Source organism: Gobius niger (assembly GCF_951799975.1).
Source record: "Gobius niger genome assembly, chromosome: 4".
NCBI classification, from domain to species: domain Eukaryota; kingdom Metazoa; phylum Chordata; class Actinopteri; order Gobiiformes; family Gobiidae; genus Gobius; species Gobius niger.
In genome coordinates, this window is record NC_136855.1 from 25,372,490 (window position 1) to 25,392,626 (window position 20,137).

General features: G+C 40.8%; 1 protein-coding gene across 2 annotated transcripts in view; it reads left to right on the forward strand.

Annotated features, from left to right (window-relative positions):
- Nucleotides 1–20,137, forward strand: part of LOC306962173 (semaphorin-4B-like) — a 51,958-nt gene that overhangs the window by 14,948 nt on the left and 16,873 nt on the right. For both annotated transcript variants that reach the window (XM_079555250.1, XM_079555251.1), the window contains exon 2: nucleotides 10,878–11,262. In XM_079555250.1, the coding sequence (XP_079411376.1) occupies nucleotides 11,142–11,262 (121 nt within the window). In that variant the 5' untranslated portion in view covers nucleotides 10,878–11,141. The remainder of the gene's footprint in view (nucleotides 1–10,877; nucleotides 11,263–20,137) is intronic.

Sequence of the window (20,137 nt, forward strand, 5' to 3'; positions counted from 1 at the left end):
TTGAACTTGATTGTTATTGCTTATGCAGTACTGCATTAAACCAGAAATGCAACGATACTGTAAAAATGAAGCAAAAATGGGAAGGGAAGCAAAACACAGAAAAAAAAAACACACATTTAAATGTATTACCAAGTCCAGCCTACTTCACACTCTGCCTGTATATCCCTTGTGACGATTTGCCTCATAAGCCCTCCCTGTCCATACATGTTTGTTCCACTGAATTTCTGTCAAAATCGTGTTGTTTTCCGGAGAGACGGATGAGCTCACTATTACATCAACAGGGCTGTGCAATATCCCCTTAGAGTCACTTTGGTGTGACTGTTTGTGAGACAATGAGTAACAAATTGGCAAATGCAGCTTGTGTATTATATTTACTATTTTATCCACATTGTATTTGTATGAACTGGCTACATCTCTTCCTGTGGTGCAGCTCTAAATCCCGTCTCATTGATTCTTAATGCAATCAGACTCCCTTATCACTAAAATTAATTCTCGGATATCTCTACATGATCAACTGTCAGATTTGATTCTATTACAGCGAAGCAAGTCTCTTCCTCTTCCTTGCATCAGCTTTTATCAGTGGGCCGGTTGCCAGGAGGGAGCGCATTGTTGACTTATTACTTCCTTTATTGGCTTCGACTGCTCGCTAAGACAAGCAAGGAGGCTTTACCTGACAGTAAACAATGCCCCATGCTCCACTGTCCCTTTGAAGAACATGTGTTTACTGAGAATAAACAGTCAACTGCCTTGAAGTGGCAAACCTGACAAACATCTGAAACCAACAGTGCCATGTTTCCACTTACAAAAGCCCCTGTGGTTATAATCAGCCAGATTTATTATTTTTTGGGTTATAAAAACACAGCCGTAATTGCGGTAATTGACTATCGATAGCCTGTCAATCATATGAAATGAGTGACTACATGGATTAACACTGTGTTTAAGTCATGGGAATCCACACAATGACAGCAGAATTTGACGCTATAGATTTGATTATATAATTAACAGATGTAACAATGTGGTCTGAGCTTCACAAAGACCACTGTGTAAATACACGCGAGTAGATTCTCCGCTCACTCACATAAGCTACACACAGCACACATTTCTAAAAGTTTCTGTAGAGATCGGGATTTTGTTTTCATAGCAGCATCAAGTTCTCATTTATACAATTTTTCCACTGCCATTGCTCGCACTGCAGTGTTTTGTTCAATTTTCACTTGGTGCCAGCCGAGTCATTAAAATAAAGAGTTTGAGTCGAAGTTGTGTCTCTATCATTTTAAAACCGAGTCCAAGTCATAAGTCCAGTCCATTTCTAAACAGTTTTCCTATTATTGTCCAAGCAGTGTCCACTCAATGTAAACTCCTATGAATTATGAAAGCATTTTAACTGCTTTTGAATTGAAACCATCATTTATAAGCTTGTGTATAAAAAGCTAAATCAGTCCTTGTGCCACAAGTTCAAGTCAGAGTCTTCCAGCCTGAACTTCAAGTCGGGTCCCAAGTCCCCAGTTTGACGTTCGAGTCGAGTCCCGAGTCCCGGAAATGAGTTGGGAAAACTAATCACAAGTCCGAGTTTGGGGCATCAGTTCTGTGTCTCTGGGGATTTTCACAGATTGCAAAGCCCACTACTAGCATTCGTCACCTTTTAGCCTACTTTCATAGTTCATCTTTTCATTTTTCCTCTCTTTTTTTTTTTTGCTTTTGAAAAACTACATAAACTCCATCAAAAGGCAGTATTAATCCACAGTGTTCACTTTATGACCTGCAGACTTCCTTGGATTTTTTTTTTTGTCGTATAGGCTGGGGCGTTTCACATTAGCTGTTACCAAGGTAATGCCTATGTTCCCCGTGCCTAAAACTGGGGGAGCAGCGAGACATGTCTTCACACCGGGAAGCACTGGAAGAACAAATTGTGCCAAAACACAACCCCCTCTCGATGGAACACCAGGAAATATTGTACTGACATATTGTTCCATTGCTGTTTTGTTCATTGTCTAATATTGTTTTTGAGAAATATTGTGTGGCAAATGTTTAGTAATTTATAATATTTGATACCGATCTCGACTGGTTTATCAGACTAGCGTTCCTGCTTCCCAGTTATTTGCATGTAACCTATGGGTAAAATCCAATGCCCGTTTTACAATTTCAATCCTAGCTTTGCATCACTTCAAAGTGTTAATGTTATGCGTGTGAAATGAGTTACGTAAAGACCAAAACACTGTCATTTGTGATTTACCTGTCTCCATGGTGGCCCTTCTGGTTTCCATAGTTTCAGCAGCGTTGCCATGAAGTGCAAATTACATACCTGCGCTGTGAGTGACACGCTCTGCTCATTATTGACGCTTTCCAAGTTTTTTTCTCTTTTTTTTTTCGGAGTCTGATCACCTACTGTTCCCCGTCAGGCTTGAATAATTTGAGGCAAGGGCGCACGAGTATCACAGGGAATAAGGTGACCCAGCTCTGCTTTGAGCACTTATCTTCTCTGCCAGTTCTGCCTCACTTACTTGTTTGAAATGATAATTGCTCCTTTCCTTGATGGGAAAGCTGGGGCCATATGGACACCGATGCAAAAAAAAGGCCAGTGTGAGTGTTCTTTAAGGCATAGTCGATCATTCCAACCGCCGGGACAGCAGTGTCAAGTCGTGATCCTTGCTCTTAACACACCAAGTCATGCCTCTAGACCATCAGTGGGTTCAACTGGAGGGTTGGGCCCCAAAAAGGAGGGCTGCTGGACTGTTTTCTGTGGATTTACAGACATTTGCCAAGAAATAATGATGCATATTTTGAACAATTGTCACACTTTGCTGTGGTAGGTTATATTCCCCCTCAATCTCTCAAGTGATCAATGGGGGGAGTGGCTGTGTCTTTGCATAGAGCTGCATTTAACAGAAAACAATATAGAGTTTTCATAGAGTTCAATGTTATAAATTCACTGTTACTATGGAAATCTGCCATATTTGTGGGTACTAGCAAATGTCTAAAAAGTGGAGAAAAGAGCTGTGGAACTGCTCCATGGGCTGAGTTAAAATTGTACTCAAGTTATTGTACAACAATAACCCGAATCCTTTACCTATTAATTTATTTTAGAATACGCTCGTTAAGTGATGATGTCATCGCTCTACTTCCGGTTCCAACAGAGGTTTAGCCGTATTCACTGTAATGGGATTGAGCTGATTTTAACCTGCTGTAGAGCCGACGACGAGGCTCTTTTTAAGCATCGCATCGAGAAGAAATATTACATTTACTCTGGATTTTCAATAGTAATACTTTTCTGGCATTCATTTTCAAATATTTTTTTTCCATACACAATGAAGGCTTATTAATATACAAATATCTTTACCTGGAAAAATGGTGAGATATATTGTTCAAATTAGGAGTAAAACAGTTGTTGGTCTTTTAACTGTTGTATTTCAGCAAGAGATTGAGATAAAATTAAGATTTTGGCTGTGTTTTTCAGAAGAGCTCTCAACAGTTTGGACCCGGAAGTATCTTATTATTGTGTGTGATCTCACTTAAAAGAATAGGCCACCGTTTTTACATACTGAGATATGTTCTTACCTGAGCTTAGACGAGTTGATGTGTACCTGTCTGGTCTTTACTCGTGCGCTCAGTCACGCAAAAAGACCAAAGATGTTGTTAACATTTAGCCTCTCGCAGCATGGACCTATGGACCCAAACAGGGGTGAAGTTAGAAGCGACCAGGCTCTAACATGTTTTACATATTTAAATACAGCTACGTGAGCGGTTATGCGATCCATGATCCAATTAAAGGGAGGAGGAGAGACTAAATGCTAGCAACAGGTTCGGTGTTTTTGCGTGACTGAGCGCACGCGTAGAGACCAGACAGGTATGCATCAACTCATCTAAGCTCAGGTAAGAATGTATTTCAGTATGGCCTATTCCTTTAACAAACGTATGGGTCTGCTGCAAATCCCACAATGCCCTGTGATATGACATCACGATCCTGAACTCTTCTGTCCTATATCACCCAGTCCTAAAATAGTAAAATATATATTGTGGCATGAGTTGTGGCATATCATGATTGCGAGTGGATCACAAAGCTCCACCATCAGTTTATAAGATGTGGTAATTAAATTTAATTGCAATATTTGCTACGTTTGCTGACATTGAAGTTTCAAATCAGTTTATTTCTTAAGTAATACCAATGCAGCATACAAACTAACAAACTAGCTTAATGTCTCCTTGGCTTTCAGTAGTCAATCAAACAGCAACGTCATCCCCTCAAAACTACGATTATTATCTCCAAACTTTGTACCCCTCACAACCTTGCGAAAGCTGCAAAAAGAGGCTTACAGTGTCATCGGTGGAATATCAGATCACAGTATTGAGAGAATGTGCTGAATAATTAATGGCACATGCTGGAAGAGCTGGTATCCCTCTATCCCCACTCTAGGATATCAAAACTTGTGAATTAATAATGGAGTAAAGAGATTCTATTAAGAGACTTTCATTACTGTAAGATATCTGGAGGGGTGGCACGATGCCTCGAAAACCACAATGCACTTCCTATTTTGGGAATATTAGAGTAGTGGTCGATCAATATGTTGCCCCGCTCACTTGATACGGGTGTCTTTGCCGGCTCAGACATTCATAGATGCAATGATTTTGACGCCATGCCAAACTGTTATACCTCATGAGCAGCTTGCAACCTGCTTCTGAAACACACATTTGCATAGAGGAAACAGCGATGAGTGTGAAATTATTGAGTACCATTCATATCCTTTTAGTGGTATTCATCCCAATTTGTCTCTATCAGAAGCAGCTTCCCTCGAGGCTTTAAGGTTCTCCTCTAACATCTGCTCCACATTACAGTCCCAAAAGTTTGGTGCATGCACAAAAGTGTTTATGTGTTTAATATTTGCTCAAATCTCGTCTGTTGTGGACACAGACAAAGAGTGGATTTGTTGCAGGCCAAGGAAAAGTCCTTACCTGCAGGGTAGAAATAATATTACTAACCCCATTTGACTCCAGGTCTCGGTGTCCGATCCCACCCAAAGTTCTTTTTACTCGTGTAAGCAAGAGTTGCAAATGTAAGACGATAGTTTTATTGTTTCGCTATCTGAGAAGGTGCAGTTCATTTGTGCAGGTCTGCCATGTTATTTACACGGAACCTTTAATTTCCTGCTGCTCAGACTCCCCATTGTCAACATCCACTACTATAGTATTTTTCATGTTTTCAAATTCATCAAACTTTACGAGCTTCTTGTAAACCACTCGCAAGACATTCAGGTTTTTTACTAGGACGTTTTCCGAAAAAGCAAAGAGGTTTCCTGGCAGTTCGGACCTCTTGAGATTTTCGTGCAGTCGTATTCCCAGCAGACAGGCGTAGCAAGCATTAAGGCCATTGTCTCGAAAGCTTTATGTTTACCGTTTAATCTCACAACGGCTAAAGCACTCCCCACTAACAGACATGCTGATTCACGCTTTTGACGTTGGATAAATACGCCAAGTCACCGATGATGAATCTACTATGAGCCCTGGTGGCTTAGGAAACAATTGCCGCTGCTGTCTACCGCTGCGAAAGGGGTTACGGTTTATTTTTAACCCGCTTGTGATTTATTTAGACGTCTGCGTTCCTGGAGCTGGGAGCAGTCAGCTGAAACTTGTGTTCCCCAACTTCTCCCCCCCCCCCCCCCCCCCCCCCCCCCCCAAGTCGGTGTACCCTCGTTTCATCGTGAATGTCTGTCAAGTTCCACCATAGATTTAATCAGTTAATTCAAATCAAATAGTAATGGTGAGAGATCATGATTATTTAGGGGATATAATGTAATGGTTTTCAACTAGTGGGTCGCGGGGCTTCCCCAAATGTTTTAATTTTTAAATATTTATGTACTGACAAACTATAGACTCACGACTTGAGCCTGTTGACCTCTTAAAGGGGCTAGATAAAGTTGGCCATGTTTTGCTCACTACTGCCACCTCAGGTCTTATGTGTAACTGCAGTCTCTATATTAAGCAACAGCTTTTTGAGTGACCGTGCAGGATTTTAGAGGCAGTTGTGGTGATTAGGTCTGGGCTCATTCTACACATTAGGACATGGCTGGAACATGTAGGGGGAGGAAAATACATACTTTTAACATTTTTAAACTCCGTATAGTCCCTTAAAGCCACCTTAACCAAGAGCATTTTCTCTCTGATCTTCGTATCATCTTGACCCAAATCTACAGGCCAGTGTGTAGCTTCTCATTTGAAAGCTAAGACCTGCAAAACCCATCTAAATGGGTCCTTTTTTCCTTGCGTTGTTGGCGCGTTGTGACTTTTTTGACATTTTTTTTTCATTGCTTTTTTGTTGCGTTTTCTTCACACTTTCTAATCACTTTTTTGCCATCTTTCTCTTGCTCTTTTGTCACTTTTCTGTGGCTTTTTTGTTGTGTTTTCATCACATTTTTGTCACTTTTTTCATCCCTTTTTCATTCACTTTTTTGTCACTCTTTTGTTGCGTTTGCGTAACTTTTTAAGTTGCTCAATTGTGGCGTTTTTGTCACTTTTTCATCACTTTCTTACCATTTTTCTCTTGCTCTTTTGTGACTTTTTTGCTACGTTTTTGTCACATTTTTATCCCTTTTCATCCATTTTTCATTAGCTTTTTCTGTCACTATTTTGTGGCGTTTTTGTCACTTTTTCCATCACATTTTTTGTCACATTTTCATCCACGTTTTTGAGTCATTTTTGTCACTATTTTGACGCTTTTTCCAAGACGCTTTTCGATTTGGGTAAAGTCAAACTGGAGAAAAAGTGCTTGGTTATGGCAGGTGTTAATGAGTGTTTTGATCAATTCTAACTTTTTTGGCTTATTTAATGCTTATTCAACAACATGTTTTGAGGAAAAGACAATATTGTAAAAGTCTGAGTTGTATTTGGGTCGCAACTTGTCTTCCCAGGGTGATTGTGGGTTCCTGATGATCTTGAATTAAACTTATGCTAACCCCGTATTTAAGACCTCTACTTGCAGGTTTGTTCTGGTGTAGCTGTTGCTATTTCTCAAGTGTTTATGCTTTGGAACTTGTTTAAAAATGCTTATCGGAAAAGTTGCCATTACGCGTCTTTCCAAAATCATGCAGCCCTTTGATTTTAACACCTTTCAAAACATCAAATCATTGTTAGTGTTAGTGCTTATTCAAGGCTTAGTTAGCCGTCACACGCTCCTTACAGACACATACCACGACCTTTAGTATTTCAATAAATGCCCTGTTGAGAAGCCGCCTCCAGATCGGCCGTAGATGAGCTACTTAGACAAAAACGGCGTGAAGTCTATTCAATGCCAGTCACCTGCTGAGGTCTTTTTTGACCAACGAAACATCACCATAAATCTTACTGAATGGTGATCAGACGCTCCAGGGGCGATGTTGTTTCTACGGTTGGCCATGGAAAAAGATCACCGCTGTTTATGACCCTGTGAGACATCTGTTAGTAAGTAAATATTGAGGCTGTAAGAACATAACATTGGCTGGAATGGGCGAGACGTAGTAGCGCTATAGCTTAAAAAAATGCAAATGCTTTTCCAGTTCACTTTTGACCAAGACGTAGGCGATGCTTGTAATGGGTTGGACTGCGGCCTAATCTGTCCTCATGTAGAGCTTAGTGATCTCGCTCTCATCTCACGGTCCTGCAGGCCGGCTGATTATCTCCATAAGTGCCCCGCTCCATGCCAAGGACTAAATGAGACAAGTCACTTTGAAGACATGACTTATCCAAAGCCGACCCCTAAGCTCCAACACATCTCTCAAAGTCACAGATACCAAACTTAACCAAACGGCGAGCGTAAGCGCCGCTCTGTCCGCGGTGAACTCGTGGTGACCTGGGCCAAGTGCACTGGCCAATGTGTCTGTACATCTTTTCTCTCTCAGCAGATGCAGATATTAAAAAGGGGACCTCGAGGGAGGGGCAGGAGGTTAATGAATTTGCAGCCTTAAGCAATATGGCGCCCCGTTCCCCCTTCGTGCTAGCGACAAGGGCCAGCACACACTGTCTTTGACAACCAGATGGGACCTGAGCATTAAGCTCACGGGCAGCAGGAGAAATGTTACAAGCGTTAGAAATATACAGTTGTATTCTTACAAGAGGGCGTTTCTAAGTGATTATTGTTATGTTCTTTTCTGATTTGTGGGTCAGTATGATAACATGAACCAATTAATTCTTAGCAGTGGGTCAAGAATAGGGCTGGGTAGCATAACATTTTTTCCGATACTGGTACTTTAACGATACTTGGTTTTTCAACACCAATACTTTTTTTTGATACCTGGATGAAATTAATTGCCATATAAAACCAGAAAACAGATTAATAATGTTAATGTATTCCTTTTCTTTCCATTGAAATAATTTTGCATTTATATCATTTATTTGAGGTGAAACAACCAAGAAGCTTCCTTTGACAATATAAGGGCAAAAAAAACACTTTCCAAGTTTTCTTACCCCCCATTTTTATATATTTTTTCTACTTTTTTTACTTTAAAAAATGTATATTTTTTATTTTTCCAAATTTTTTCCCCCAAGTTTTCCTCAATGTTTTTCCACTTTTTCCTTATTTTTTCTACTTTTTATTTTTCTTACATTTTCCCCCCCAAATTAAATTTTTCAGAATTTATTCATTTTTGTCCAATTCTTTCCCCAATTTTGCCCCAAGTTTTCCATGTTTTTCCCTCCATTTCTCCCTCCTTTTCAACTTGTATTTCACTTTTTATTCTTCTACATTTTGATGACCCACAGCATCAAAACTTGAATATAAAGATTTCTTTTCGATACCTGCTCTCGATACTTTTATTTCTTCCATACCAGTAGTAACTTTTTTTTTCGATACCAGACTGGCATCGTTTAACGGCACCCAGCCCTAGTCAAGGAAAGAACGAAATAAAGAATGATTTTGGTGTAAATATGGGTCTGGACCCTGAAAAACACCATTGCAAAGCTAAACTTGAAAGAGGTTTGTAAAGATAAGAAATATTGTCTACCCGTTCAAGCCGCTCAAATCCACGAGTTCAAGAGTCTTCCTGAGTCCAGGTTGTTTTTCTGGCTCTATGAATGTTTCTAGTTAGGTTTTTTGAGCTGGCAGCAGTTTCACTTCGTCACGCTGTTTTTGGACATTAACCTCAGGCTTGACCTCGCCGCATAAGCTTTTAGTGATTTCGCAGCTATGGTATGTAAATTCTAAAACATTTTTGCAATTTTTTTTTTTTTTTTTAAAGGCATGAAAGTTCCCTTCGCAGGCCCCTCTCTTCCTTTCATTAAAATTTAAAAGACCTCTGGAGTTACATAAGGATATGCCCTGGGAACACGCAGACCCGAGTTGTGGGACTCACTCGGGACTGTCACGCTTGTTGGTGCCGACTCAGCAGGATGGGGGGGGGGGGAGACTTAAAGAGAGACAAGTGATGGAGCATCTTAAAGCAGCATATTTGTAATCTTAATAGTTGTGATGGAGATGCGATAATGCAACGTGAGGCATCTTGTCATGATAGATTTCAAACTGCGTTGGGTGCCAATTAGCCAGTGCTGAAGGGCCGTTTAAAAAGATAAAAAGCCACCACCCCAGTTCTCTAAACTTACTCGCCCTTTGATGCTGGTGCGTGTTTGACTACCCCCCGACTGCGCTCCCCCCTGACTGGATAAAAGTTCCCCTTTGACCCCCACCCCATTCACCATCAGTTGACTTTATTAGCTACCATAAACATTTCATTGGAGGTCTTCAGGGAGTCGGCTCCTCCAATAGCCGTGCCCATGTACTTGCCTGTGTTTATTTTCTTAGCTTCGCTACCTATGTGGGAGTAGAGAGGAGAGGTTTATCAACTTGTTTTGTTTAATTATGACAGCTGTACAAAGATGAATGTGTAGAAAGACGAATCTGACCCTCTGCATGAAATCTCAAGTTGTATCTTAACAGTCATCTTATCTCTACGCTGACACTAAAGCCTATAAAAGTCAAAAGAGCCAGTGTACAAATTACAGAGCTGTCTTGGGAGTTTCTCGTCTATCATTTATAGCCAGAAAATTAAAGCCAAATTGATATTATACTCGTGGGGATGGCATAGATGACAGAGTAATTAAATGCAGGGGTTTGAAAAATTTAAATACCAGTTAATCATAGGGAGCGATGTGTGAACCCCGGTGCAAAAAGGCAAATCACACGTGTAGTTAAGAAAAGTGTGTGTTTTCTAACTTGGTGGTCCCTTTCAAAGGAAACATCATGCAAAATCAACTTTTTTGGAGCTGCTCACTGTGTAATTGTGTTGTTGACTGGTCATAAACAAACCTGGATAAGTTTTTTTGCTTGAGTCATCCTGTTTTCTTTGGTCGTTTCTTCTTGCTGAAGCGCTGCGATCTGCATTATCTATTATTGCATCATAGAGGAAGCACAAAACTGTCCTGCACATTTCATCAGAGACTCTGCACTTGGCATTTGCATGAAAGTGGAAAGTGTCATTCACGCCACTGTCTGCAGAGGGAGCTCCAGGCAAATTGGAAACTGTAATTAGTTTAGACATTATTGCAGTTTTCACATTTTAAAACATATATTACCTATGCTGAGATACCCAAAAGCCTCAATTATGAAGAATATTTCCACTTTTAGTTGATTTAATTCCGCGATGTGGTGCCACGGAGGAGTAGCGGAGGCTTGAATGTTTATTTTATGAAAGTTTATAAAGTGAGTGAGCTTGCATGTTGCTTCATGTTACTCTAACCTGATTAATGCTGCAGCCTAATTGTTAGCACACGCTGCAGAGAAATCCACAGGCAATTGTATTACTAGCTTGCCTTGGTTAACCGCAGAGACTTGGATAAAGATGTGTTGCCTTGCTTTAATCTCTTCAAGATATCTTTCTTGGTGGTAATTAAAGTCACATTTTCTGTCTTTCTCTTCGCAGATGCAAGAATACCTTCTCTAAATGGCAACTGGATGGAGCTTAGGGGTTGAGACCCCCTCGAAGAGTGGATGAACACAAGTGCCCTTTATTTCCCGAAGATCTCTCTGACAGCGTGCCGAGCAAAGGGAGAACCAATATCAACACCATCACTCCCCCCTGGGCTCGCGGGAAGATGGGAGGCAGGACGTAATCTCTGAGAGGAGCTTAATGAAGGTGTAGGAATCTTATAAGCAACCTGCGAGCGTTTTGTGATATCGAACAACCATGCGGACATTACCTGCGGCGGGCCCCTGTCTGCTGGCTGCTGCTGCTCTGGTGTCCAGCCTCCGCTACTTTGTGACGGCCACAGAAGATGATGTCACGCCGCGCATCAGTTTTCTTTACAGTAAGTGGTCACACAGGGTTAGTACAGTGGGGTTAGGAAGTATTCAGGCTCTATGTTAACCCCTAGTCATGTGTTTGTCGCTTTTTTATTGTGTTATTGTTGCTTTTCCAGCACACTTGTTTGTTGCTCTTTTGTTGCTTTCTCGTCTCTTTTTTTTGTTGTGTTTTCATACTCGTTTTTGTTGCTAGTTTGACGCCTTGTTCAAGAAGCTTTTAGATTTGGGCAAATGCTAATGCTAATCTGGAGAAAAATGTGCTCGGTTAAAGAAGAACTGAGTCACTTCCTGGCAAAGCTGACTGTGGGCTAGCGCCACTTAAACAGTATTTACAGCCAAGTTTGAGTGAAAAAAAAAAATCTCTTTTGTGTAATTGGATGTATCCATTATCCCCATTATCCCAATATCCCTCTCTCCCTTTGTCTTTTCTGTCAGTGTAGTTTTTACTTTCACGGACAATTTATGAGTAAAAAAAAACCCAACATGCTACGACACCTGCAGTGGCGCTAATGGCCTCTAGGGGCATGAGTTACTTAGGTCTGCTTTAAGGTATTGGCCAATAGGTTGTTCTATACTGAGATATGTTCTTACCTGAGCTTAGACAAGTTGATGCGTGGTAGCTTCCAACTTCACCCCCGCTTGGAGCTATATGAATACACTGGGAGAGGCCAAATGCTAACAACATCTTTGGTCGTTTTGCGTGACTGAGCGCACACATAAAGACCAGGTACGTATCAACTCGTCTAAGCTCGGGCAAGAACATATCTCAGTATGTGAAAAGGGTGGCCTGTTCCTTTTTAAAGGCGGGGGTTGAGAGGTTAATATATTAAAGTCTGATACTGTTCAGTTCAAATTGTTGTTTTAAAAGATCGAAACTCAGGCTGATGGAAGGTGTACTTTTCTGTATTATGGGCAATGTATGGAATTTACCAGAGACCTAAACTATAATAATTAGCCACATAGCATAATTGCCTAACTCATTTTTTCCACAGTTTTTGGAAACATAAGTTCTCTTATTGCCACTGTAACAATACAAAAATGACTTAGGCAATTATGCTATGTGGCTAACGAATTGATGGTTAAAAATGGCTGAGAGCAATGGAACTTATGTCAACATGAGATTTTAGTTTTTTTCATATTTTTCAAACCTTTACACATTTCTATAGTTAATGAATTTTTGTAGAGAAACAATTTCCCCAGTTGTTCTGAAGGCTTTGAGAACCCACTGTATGTTTTGCCAGATTTTGCTGCTAAACAAAGGCCGACTCTAACGATGTCCATTCATCCTGCCTCATGGACGCTGACATACCATTTTTGGGACCTCTAGTTGGGTAGTTTTGAGTAATCCAAAACTTTTAGCAAATGTGAGGTTTATTTGAACGAAAACGTACTATAATCAAGCGCTGTAAAAAGTTAGCCACAGATGAACACTGTCTGCGTGTGTTGATGGTGCCAGTGACAGATGGTGAGCACTATATCCAACATATGGCAACATTTGTAGAATAAACAGCTTCGCAGGTAAACAATCATCCATCACTTGTCCATTTTAATCATGGTTTAGTATTTGAACCGTATAATTAGACCCATTAGCCCCTTAGAGAATCAACGTTAGAGAAAAAACTGTGTAACATACTACATGTGTTGTACAATTGCTATCTCATGGAATGGCGGCCGTGATAATTGCTGTGTGGCAAATGAAAACTTGCTGCTGCAGGTTCAGTGATGCCACCGCCAGTACGATTGTGCATTCACAGAGGCATGTCAGAGATCACAAGTGCCTGAGGGACCAGCTGGCAACTTGCAAACATCAACAGTAAAAACATCCTATAAATATGTGCAATTAAAAATCTGTCCCCTGGGGATATTTAAAGCATCCCGCTATGTCCAAAATGTAAAATCTGTGTTTTCTACCTCAAGCTCAGACAGAATGAGGCATGCTTAACATACCGACCGTAAAAGCAGGAGTTATTTGGATGAAGAGACTTTGGAGTGCTAAAATATGGAGCTCTTACTTCTGTAACCACTTGTCTCGTTATACCTTTTTGTAACAGCTTGACCTTTTGATACACTCAACATTTTATGCCCCAGTTATAAATTTAATGTCTGTTTTCACAAATCCGTCTAACCTTTTTGCACCTTACTTCATCATTGCCTTTCATTACTTCACACACAGTCGCTGCTGCACGGCGCTCTGTAATGATAACTGTACGTTTAGCTTCTGTTATTCAGTGTTATTGTTGACTACTGGCTTTGTTGACAACTGTATGGAGTTGATTGATGCATTTCGGGGCACTCCTGCCAAATTAGGAACAAAGGAAATAAGGCTTTTGTGTAGTTGGCACGAGAACAGTGTTGTTAGCGAAATTGGCTCGACACAAGCTAAAGGTTTGACTATTTTCGTGTTTCATCATGCAAATAAATGAACCATGAAATATACCATGAGACAGTTTGTACAGACGCAGAGAAATTGTGAGTTTTTCCTCACCTGTGAAGTTTGGTCCCAGCCCAGAACAAGAATTTGTTGAATTATTGAATGTTTTTTGTTTGTTTTTTAAAGCAGGAAAGTATGTGCTTTATTGTACTTGCATACAAACTATTCTTTGAAGTTTTTAGGCTGCAGTTAAAGATGAGAGAGACTGAATTTTTGGATTGAAGACCCTTTGCTTTGTGCGCTGTTTTTCCTGGAAAGACTCTTTGTCCCTCTCTACTTCTCGTCCTGTTCCTGCCTTCTTTCCTAATGAGCGCCCTAATCTCTTATGTGTAGTGAGTGGAGGTTTTTGTGGTCCGTGCAGTGGGAGAGCTTGTCTGGTTTTCATTATGGCTCTTGTGCAGGCAGCACAAAGGATCATGGGACTCGAAGCGTTTTGCATGGGTTAGGCACACTGTATATCACTGTTAGTTATCAGAAACCTCTCGGGCAGGATGTTACTGTCCCTCTCTCGAGATGCAGCGATAGAAGGATTTATTTTTCTTCCTTGTTTTCCGCTGGAAAAAGATGTGGTCACTTGCACTGAGATGTTAATAAGGACAGCTTACATACGAGTATGTTTGGTGGTTGGGAAAGCTACAAACAAAACTAATGTCCAATGTGAATTGTGAAAGTAAATAAGCAAGGATTAAACAACAAGGAGCATTATACAGTTTTAATGCACGACGTGAAGGGCAAAAATTAAGTGCATTAAACTGTATACATTTGTTAGTGGTGACGCACTTCCGGGTTCGCAGAGACCAGCAGATGTGCGAGAAACTACAAAAAAACTCTTCAATACCACAATCAATAGAGTTCGGGAATGTGATGTCATATAGCTAAGCATTATGGGATTAGCAGCAATTGTAAACTAATGGAGATTTTAAAAGGTAGAATACTGGAGTTATTGTTCACATTAAAACACTGTTTGATCCACTTATACCATGGTCCCACAAACTGAAACAGTTCATTGTGGCCTGTTAACTGTCGCCGGACTAGGTGTACATTATCACTTTTTAACGGATTCCACCAGACCATGGTGCAACAACTAATAACCACTGAAACATTATTCAGTTTGAACTATGATAATTATTGCATTTTAATTCATCCAATTCAATGGATTAAATTACTTGAAATGTGATAATGATACAAATCTGTTACTATCGCCTAGATGACTAAACTGTCTTAGGTGCAATGGCGCAAATAAGAATAGCTAAAAAACGTCTTGATCACGTTTAGTATTTTTTCTCTTTACACAGTATATACCGTGATAAGACCCTGCAAATCTGTCTGCACAGGTTAAGCCTCACTTCTAAGAGTCGCTCACATAACACTTCTTTAGCAGCAGTTGTACATGATTAAAACACACAGAATTGGCCTTATGCTGTCTGCGCTCCACACAAAGTGCTCTCCCATTTGTGTTTGGTTTACATTTGGCGATTATTGTGCACTCCCTCTCATGCATGCTAATCCGATGACCTTGGCAGTGTGTGGATTTCGGCGCGGGACTGCAGAGGAGGTGCAGGGAGGAGTGAGGGGTCGGGTCCAAATACTCGTGAGGTTTTAGACACGCTCCAATGCTCGCCTCGAAAAAACCACAAGCAAAGACACGCCCACTGATCCTGAAAGACCAGTGCTGCGCGGCATCCAGCAGAGGTGGCACTCACAAGTGGCTGCATATAGCACCGTAACAGCCCCCACAATGGGCCGTAATTACCGCACATCAGCTCCGTCTGTTTTCACGGCCTCTAATGGCTCAGCACTTGCACGCTCCAGGGATTGTACAGAAAAGTCCAGTCTGTGCGATTTCAATCAGTAACATTTGATTTGAAGAAAATGGCAGGTAGCAAGAATTTACAGTGAAGCCGGTAATTAAGACCGACACAGAGGAATGTAAGGTCAAAACCACTAACTTGTGCTATACAAAATATGGGACCTTTTTTATTTATTGTTGATGCACTGTTATATATATTGTTCTTCATTTAACCTCTTACCCCCCGCCTGAACTGAGCACAGTTTCTCCAGTTTGGCCATATCCAAATCTAAAAGGTAAAAAAATCATGAAAATAGATGCGAAAATGTGGATGAAAACGCAACTAAATATCAACAAAAAACGTGCTGGAAAAGCAACAAAAATCAACAAAAAAGTGACAAAATATCCGATGAAAACGAGGATGTAAATGCAACGAAAAGTGATGAAAATGTGACCAAATGCAATGAAAAAAAGCGATGAAAATGCCACAAAAAACTCGACAAAAACACATCAAAAAAAGTGACGTAAGAATGACAAAAATCGACAAAAACTTGGAGAAAACGTGGAGAAAACACAAGAAAAAAAGTGATGAAAAAGCAACAGAAATCGTCAAAAACATGACTTCAAAAAGCAACGAAAATGCGGCAACAATGTGGCAAAAAAAAAGAAATGATCACTTTTGTAAGTCTTTCGAATGAGGCATTACTCTCCAGTCAAGATACTTTTAGATTTGGGTAAAGCCAAACTGGAGGAAACGTGCCCGGTTCAGGCGGGGTTAAGAGGTTAAAGCTTTCTTAGTCAAACTGCTCCGTATTATCGTTATGGTCATCTTTTTTCATTCAGTAGAAATACAGCATACACTTTATACTGATGCCCATAGTCATTTAGTTTTAGTTTTTAGGACACAAAATGGAATAGTCCTCTCCTCAAAATAAACATGTGATTGTTATTATCTTAGGAAATGCTTCGCTTTTCTTATTCAGCCAATAATACAGAACTTTAATCATCGCAAGCAGCTGTTTCTTGTATCTCTCATTAAAGGCCTGAGCGCTCTGGTTTTTATCCAGTTTGTTAATTCACACCACATGCCTTTTACTCTACTCCCTCTGAGGCCTGGCGCTCTCTTCAGTTTCTTACTTAGATCAGATGAAGAAAAAAAACAAATTCCAGGAAACTTGTATGTTTAGCTATTTTATTATGCAACATTTACAAGCAGCAAATCTTGTAGTTTAGAAAAGAACAATGCCATTTATTCCAGCACCAAAAAAATCCTCTCGTCGTTTTATTTGGGGTTAAGACTCCAGCCTGCTGTTGTCTTCTAAAGGCCTCTCCAGAGATACTCCCAGGCACAAAGTGGACAGTATCTCCGCGCACACCACAGCGGCGGCACGCTATCGCACATGCAAGTCAAAGCGAGTTCACTTACTGCCTCCAGTGCGGGCCATTCCACTGGCGACCTAAAAATTGACAAGCGTGCAAACTAAACAGGCAGCGAGCATAAATCAGAATCACGGTGTGCATGTCGCCTGAGCTGCAAAGAAAGCTGTTATATATTTGTGCTGCTGAGCGCGCCAGGACAGCCCTCTTCCTATAGATCCAGAATTAAGCGAGGAGGGGGAAGTGAAAAAAGGGAACGTGGCAAGCACAGGCACGACTGTTTAGGGCTGTGGGTTGCAAATGAGGTTCTGAACACTAAATCTGTCTCATTTCTTAACACTGCTAAATGTGTCTGATGGAGCTGAACAAGAAAGCTGCAATATTCAAATGAAATTCCTGTGGACATTGCATTTGCAGTAATAAAAGTACAGCGTTTGCATCTTTGTGACTTTTGTAAGCGACCCACAATTGCGCTTTCAAACCAGTCGTCGACTCCGCATTGCTGAAGTGGTTTGAGTGCTTGTTGTATGGCTCTGTGCCCATCCAGAGTGCATGTGGATGACACCAAAGAACCGATAATTACAAAGCACCACATCATGTCTGTGTCAGCCGCTCGTTGTTTGTTGTGTAAGGTATGCACTTTTGGGGGCTTAGCTCATAGGCGACGCGCTCATCTCTTTTTGTCTGTTTGCGCTGTACACAAACACGTACTTTTCGGTAAACCTCAGTCATTTGGTGTTTGTCGGCTGGCCCTGAGCCCTGTCTGCACATGCCGTCATGTGCTATACCATTAACACCTTTTTTTCCCCCCTCCTGCTTAATCCTCACATAGCAGAAACATTAGATTTGCGCAGTGCCAGGCCTGGTTATTATCAGAGAGGAGCAGCCTTCAGTCATTCTCGCAAACAGCAGCAGTCACACCATCATGGGCTGTGATTGTAACACATGTGTGCACAGCCTGGCCCATTAATGTACTCTGAGTGCTGCTCTTAAACTGTTCTTTTTTGTGTGTGTGTTTTGCTGTCAACAATACATGATATAAACATTTTCACAAATTGCCTATAGGAAGGTTGCTAAAGATGTCATTGACATACTCCCTCCCTCCCATATAAAAGAGATTCTGAAATCTTTGTGGGTATTTCCTGGTTAAATTATAAAACATACGTAAATAAATACATTTAAAAATGTGTATATCGGAAATTGGCACCCTGTATATAACTGTCTCCTCCTCTTAATTGCCTTTAACTCAGAGAAAATGAGCAACTGTGTAGGGGTGTGCCGTTATCATATCGCATATTGTTATCGCAATATAATTTTTTAGATCGTTGTAATTTTACACAATATAATTTATGTTACGCTCAGCTCCATCAGAGCAGCATAAACACCAGTGATGTGCACAGGTGCCCAACCAAGACAAAGGACTTCTTACCACTGACTTTGTCCGGACGGTCTCGACGTGCTGTGCCGACCTCCTCGCCCCATCGGTCCTTTCGTACCATTCCCCCTAATAATACAGTCATGCTGGTTCGTACATAAAAGTTATCGAATTTACTCAGTTTACTATACTCCCGCGTCTCACAGACATGGGCTGTACCATCTTCTCAAACGGGGGATACACGGGGACAGCGCAGAACAATGAGATAAATAAGAAAAAGAAAATGTGGTCGTGAGAAGGGCACTTAAATGGCACAGGGCAAAGGGGCAGGTGCTTGAGCACCACCTGGGTTCTATCTGTACACGTCCCTGATAAACGCTGACTGTAGAACACAGGGACAGGTGCTTAAAAAGTAAAATGAAATGGATGTAAACTGCTTGAGTAGATCATATATGCGAGGAAATTAGTATGCCGTAAAAAGAAAAGAATAAAATATCACTGAATTAATCTTCCCAATAGGCGTAAGGCTGTGATTTTTAAGTTATTTGTCCATTGTCAATTATATCGTTAAATATATAGTGCTATTTCTTTTTTATATGGTGATATAGATTTCAGGCCATATCGCCCTACAACTGTTCTAGTCATTTCAAGCACACATATGCTAGGATAGATCCCAACCATGTCGTGCATTCCCTTTGATAATTTTTTTTAAAAAATGAATAAAAACATTCAATAGTCAATTGTGTCTCTAATGCTAGCTCATAATCCTAGATGTGCCATCTGAAGCCCAAAGGCTTCGGCCCAATGGAGGAGCCTGCCCATAAACAGTGGAAAATCAGAGAAATCCAGTGTTACTGTTTCCAGTGGTCCAATAAGTGAAATAAACATCAATGTGTTTAGCCTCATGGCAGCTGGAGCACTGGTGTGATGACCTTCAGGTGACTTGTGCCCGCCTCTGTCAGAATCTCCAGTGTTGTTATCAAGACCGTTGTCAAATCATGTCGAACAGAGCCGTGGAACTGCTCCAATGTGTTGCACGGATGACAGAGGGCACAGAAGCAGATAGTGTTTTTTTTTTTTTCCTCTCTCTTTCCGGATGAATTTGTGTCTTGCATCTCCAGAGAAGCAGAGCTGAGTGTGAGATTGTTATCAGCTGTGCAGCACTCTCCTTTTCTTTTGATTTGCCTCAGCCCGCCCGCAATAAGCTCCATTTGTCCCTGGTGCCCCCTTGTCTTGTGACTTGGCCGAGTGCTTAGTAAATCTGGGCTATGTTTACAGTTTGAGGAGTGTCTTGGCTAGCATACACCGGCGAAGCAGCCAGTCGAAGAACACACCCTATGAGTACTATTAAACGCTGGAAAATAAGGTACAAGGTCTTGCTTTGTTACGGTTGAAATATGATGCTCAGGCTGCAGGCTGGCGTGCTCCGATGACAACTTTCTACTTCAATGGTGATTTGGTAAACTCACTTGTGCTATCTTGTCTCTAAAAGTTTCTTGATATCTAAAAATCTGTCTCAATGTTTAGGTGTTGCATATGGGCTTGAGCAAAGGGACATTAAAAAGCTATAAACTTAAATTTATGTGACCAGGACATAAATTTTATTGATGCACCCTCAAGAGCAGTCTTTTGTATCTGCAAGCTACATTACACAAGGTTTAGTCCTGCCAAAAGCAGCAGTGGAAGAACTATTAGCAAATTTTAGTATAAGCTATAAGACGGATATGGGCGGTTGACCTTCCCCTTAGATGAACAAAAATAGGATTGGAAACAAGAAGACTTCCACAAACGCCTTGACCATGACTTGTTAAGTTACCGTGCATTTTTGTTTTTTGGTTGTTTTATCATTATCTGTTTTTTTTTACATCTTGTTTCCCTATGATTTTGTGAATTACAGTGGCTTCTTGC